The 5208-nt window shown below is 32.1% G+C and overlaps 1 protein-coding gene and 1 long non-coding RNA gene across 2 annotated transcripts; one reads left to right on the forward strand and one right to left on the reverse strand.

Annotated features, from left to right (window-relative positions):
* LOC107855009 lies at positions 1-772 on the reverse strand. Its single transcript, XR_007057752.1, has 3 exons — positions 622-772; positions 416-546; positions 1-346 (listed from the first exon to the last, which is right to left on the reverse strand). It is a non-coding gene; the product is annotated as an uncharacterized LOC107855009 (long non-coding RNA).
* Positions 773-3287: 2515 nt separating this feature from the next.
* Positions 3288-4419, forward strand: LOC107855039 (riboflavin synthase). The gene has a single exon (XM_016700029.2). The coding sequence runs from the start codon at positions 3327-3329 to the stop codon at positions 4263-4265; it is 939 nt and encodes a 312-aa protein (XP_016555515.2). The 5' UTR covers positions 3288-3326; the 3' UTR covers positions 4266-4419.
* Positions 4420-5208: the final 789 nt, after the last annotated feature.

Here is a 5208-nt window from a genome sequence, read left to right on the forward strand (position 1 = left end):
TTCACATTCACAAACATTCACAAACTTTCAATAGATTCAAAAGGAAGGAAAGAGGACCCTTTTTCGTGATAAAGCACAAATACCATACTTAAGATTGTCACCACAGAGGAGGTGAGGGGTTGATCAGGCTAAGGATTAAACTGCACATACGTCTATATACAAGCCATGCAAGGCCACAAAAACAATGTTAATGTTGAGTCACTTAGCCTATTCTACAACAGCCTACAAATTGGACTCGCAGCAAAAGGGAAGGGTCTCCACGATATGGTATTGCATAACTTGGATGATAGTTACTTTCCAAATACCAGTGAGTCCAAGCATCTCAGTATCTTCATCCCAGTTGCATCTGTAAGGTTGGAGGAGTTTAGCACAGGCAGGAGAAACATAATCTTAGCTCAAAAGGTTACTTACGTACTTGGAGCGGGTAACAATATCCAGGTTAATAGACCCTTCAACGTACTTGGAGCGGGTAACAATATCCAGGTTAATAGACCCTTCAACGAAGCTCAAAAAGGCAAGTATTGTTCCATCCACCGAAGATCTCAGCTGAAGAAATGCACAGAAAAAAGAAATCAAAGGGAGAAGAAGTAGAATGAAAATAGTCAAAGGAGGAGCTATTACTGCTGATAAGGATACACTGATGCAGCTGTTATGGCAAGGTGTTAATCACCCACAGATGAAAAAGAATGAAATGAAAGTTGAAGATAAGCGACGGGGACATCAGAGAGCAGATAGAGTGAGAGAAAAGGGGGAAATAGATTGGGAAATCCTAAACTTCGGATATATGTAATAACTCTAATTGAATTGGGCCGGGTCAATTTTAATTTTTCTGAATTCATTTGGATTGGGCTAACCCAATTTGTAAAGATTATGTGTTTATTTAAATATTAATGAGAAAATTTGAAAATTAAACCAAAAGGAAAAAAACTGAGATGAAATGGAGAGCTGATTTCCAATAGACTCTAAAAAATAAATTATACTACTACACAAACATAGTGTTTGTTTTCTCCAACAATTTTGATTGAACACCTCACTTTTTTAAAATAATTTTTTTTTCTTAAATAATTGATCAGATAAGCTATTAACATACTCACTATTTCAAAAATATCATACAATTAGACCTATCTATAATAATGTCACCTCATTATAGCAACAATAACTCTTATACTCTTTGTAAAATTACTCAAATATTATATAATAATATTTTATAAAAAATATATTATGCACAAAGTAAAATACTAACGCAATCATCATATGTCATGTACATAGTAAATTTTAAGTAAAAAAATCTAATTTAAACAAAAAAACTCTATTTAAATAGTACACATTAGTTATTTTACTACTTCACGAGAAAAAGATTATTAATATTTATCTTTTTTAGATTATGCTTTTTTTAATTTTGTATCAATATATAAATATAATGACACATTTTCATAGCAATCATAAAATTTTCTAATAAATAATATCACTGAGAAATTTAACTGTATTAATTTGCTAAAATCTTCCTCCTATTTGTCGTTCTTACTATTTTTTCTTCTGCTTCTTTTCATTTGATAAGAATGATGATGCACAAACCAAGTGGGTGAGGTTTATAACCAACAATTTTTAATGATAAATTTTAGTTTTTTAGAAATATAGAAACAAAAATGTGGCATGACCTTTGGTGGTGTATTTACCAAACAATATTTGGCTTATTATAGTCACGTCGCTAAACGGTCTGCTATACGAGGTAAATGAGCCGAACATACATCAGTTCATAAGAAAATATTAAAATGCCATTATGTTAGTTGAAAAATTACGATTATACGCTTTTCCATCCCCCACTTCCGCCTCTATCATGCATCACCATACTGCAGGCCTATTTCATGCCACTATACATTATTAATATATAACTAGTTTACATCTACGCACCTCGCGCTTGTATTTTATTTTATTGAGTTTAAACGTTAGAATATTTGTTTAAATAATAAAAATAAATACAATAATTAAATTTAATATTTTTTGGAGAATTTATTTAATTAAACCTAACATTTACCAAAAAAAAAATCTCAAAGCTGATCGACATTCATCTACCACCTGTAAACTGCAACAAAATAATACGATGATAGAGATATCAAAACAATACAATTAAATCTAATTTTAACACAAAAATTTTCGCAAAGCCGTCTGACACTCATCTACCACCTTTAAACTATAACAAAATAATACGATAATAGAGATATCAAAATAATACAACTAACTTTACCTTTACACCAAAAAAATTCTCAAAACAGAGATATAAAAATAATACAATTAAACCTAACTTTTACCTAAAAAAATACTCAAAGCCGACCGACATTCATCTACCACCTGTAAACTACAATAAAATAATACAATAGTGATCCCAAAGCTTTAGTTTTGATGGAATAATTCTTATCTGAGAGAAAATTTTGATACTAAAGAATGACTTGAATGAAAATAAAAAAAATATATGTATATATATACACACGTTGAATTATATTATGTTGACAAAAATAGTGAAGAAGTTGAGTATTAGAAAATTAAGCATTCACCAATCTAGACATACAACTGAATCAAGTTAGATGACCAACAATCATGTTTTCCCAATAAGTAAATCAGATTTTTTTCTAATTTAACGTGCATCTCAATATTTATAGAAGTATTAAGAATCTTATTTTAAGAGTATTTTTTTATCATATTTTAGAAGTACTTTTCTAATTAATCAGTTCAAAGGAAAATATTAATTGATTCTCCTTCCTTTCATATATTTTAGGAGTCTAGTTAATATAATAAAAATAATTAAATAATAAATTAAAAAAAATGATGAAAAGACTGTTTTGTCGAGAGTCTTTTAATGAAGGCCAAAAAGTTCAAATCACTTTTCTAAGGCTTTTAAACTTTTAATATATTATAGATTTTAGATTATAGGTTATAGATTATAGATTATAGATTATAGATTAGTTATAATACTCTTTTCATTTTAAATTAATTATTAATCTATGTTAATTTGATATAATTTTTTTTAAAATTTTGTGATCTTGAATATATGACGTGAAAAATTAAAATATTAGATTTTACTAAAAATAAAAAGAATCTGAATTTTAAAATAAATTAAAAAAGAAAATAAAATGAAGAATAAAAAATCACTATAATTAATATTTTCAAAACAAGAAAAGAGAAAAAATATCGTGGGTACATCTTTACTCATCTATATTACAAAAAGTATACTATATTCAATGGTACAACTTTGATTTAAAAAATACTTATTTTGTTCGTTCTTTAATTATTATTATTATTCAATAATTTTTTTAACTATTTAAAATGTGATGGATAGACGGAGCTGCAAAAATGTAAGTGTCAACACAATTATAAGTAGTGAGAGGAGAGAACCAAGCAAGGCAATGGCAACAATTTCCTTCTCATTTGCTTCTGCTTCAAAGCCCTTAAACCCTTCTTCCATCTCCCCCTCTACAATAAACCCTACCATCTTCAATCTACTACCCACCCCCTCCAATTCCCCGCACCTCAGAAGAATCCCCCTGCTTCTCAAATCTCCTCCCATTTCTCGAATCTTTATCGACAGGCCTATTATAACAATCCAACAACGTCGCATCTGTTCGACTCCAATTACCTCCATGTTTACCGGCATAGTTGAAGAAATGGGCCGAATCAAGCAGCTCGGTTACGATAAACCCGACAGTTTCACTATGAAGATACAAGCGAAGCTCATTCTCGAGGACATTAATCTCGGTGACAGTATTGCTGTTAATGGAACTTGTTTAACGGTGGATCATTTCGATAAGGGGGAGTTGGAGTTCAGTGTTGGATTGGCTCCCGAGACGTTGAGGAAGACTTCTTTGATCGAATTGGAACAAGGGTCGGTGGTGAATTTGGAGAGGGCTTTGAAGCCTAGTACTAGAATGGGAGGTCATTTTGTTCAGGGACATGTGGATGGGACGGGCGAGATTGTTGAACTCAAACCTGAAGGGGATTCTTTATGGGTGAAGGTGAAGACTGTGAAGGAGATTTTGAGATATATTGTGCCTAAAGGATTCATTGCTGTGGATGGGACTAGTTTGACTGTCGTCGATGTGTTTGACGAAGAGGACTGTTTTAACTTCATGTTGGTGGCGTATACGCAGCAGAATGTGGTGATTCCGATGAAGAAAGTGGGACAGAAGGTTAATCTTGAAGTGGATATATTGGGAAAGTATGTGGAGAGGCTTCTCAGTACTGGCTTTGTCGATGCCATCAAATCTTCATGAAAAAAGGTTGTTTCTTTGTGCTTCATTTTGTCTTTGAACTTGCTTTGGCTAAAAAATTGTATCTTGAATTTGGAGATGTTTCTTTTGCAATTCTCTCAAGGTGTATTTCGGGATAGTGCTCCAATGAAATAAAATAAACAATATCACCTTGATTCGGGCTTGAGTCAAAGCAAAAGTATCTAAATCTTAACACTTGAATTTAGTAATATCAGTAGCCGTTCATCGATGTGTCAAAAGCTCAACTAGTAAGTTGGAGAGCATTATTTATGCTGATTGTGTTGATGTGGCACTCTGCACGGGTTCACATAATGTAAACGCCAATGAAAAGAGAGCCGCGTTTTAGTTTTGCGCTAAGCTGGTACAATTCGTTATGGTACTAAAGAGCTGTGATCTGTTCTTTATACCTGAATATAGTAACATCAGTAGCAGATCATCAACCTTTCAAAAACTCAAGCAATAAGCAGGAAAACTAAATTCATCTGCTCTTTTCCTACTTACCTATTAACATTTTGTTGGGGCTTTGATTTCCAAGTGATGGTTGCTTCTTGACAACGTCCTCTCTTTCTTATGGAAAAAAATGTTTTATGATTTTGTGCTCAGCCGAGTATGCAGGAAACAAGTTTCGGGTTTATCTTTAGAATATTCGAACTATTTTTTACTGACATTCAGTTCATGTGTAGAAATTCATGTGCAATGTATTTGTAATAATCAAAAATATCTGCAAAGTTGATACGATTCCCTTTTATATGGGCTAAAATTGGAAAGATTGACGTGTCCACTTAACATCCTGAAATATCCGCTCTTCCACTGTCTTGATGCATAGATTTTAGCTTTGGCAGGTGTATTATATTTTCTTCTATATGCTTTCGGTCTTCCTGATTCCTGTTGCTGTTAATGTCCGTGTGTGACTATTATGAGAACAAATTTCCTACCAAATGCTTAG

This window comes from Capsicum annuum, chromosome 7 (assembly GCF_002878395.1).
Source record: "Capsicum annuum cultivar UCD-10X-F1 chromosome 7, UCD10Xv1.1, whole genome shotgun sequence".
Taxonomy (NCBI): Eukaryota; Viridiplantae; Streptophyta; class Magnoliopsida; order Solanales; family Solanaceae; genus Capsicum; species Capsicum annuum.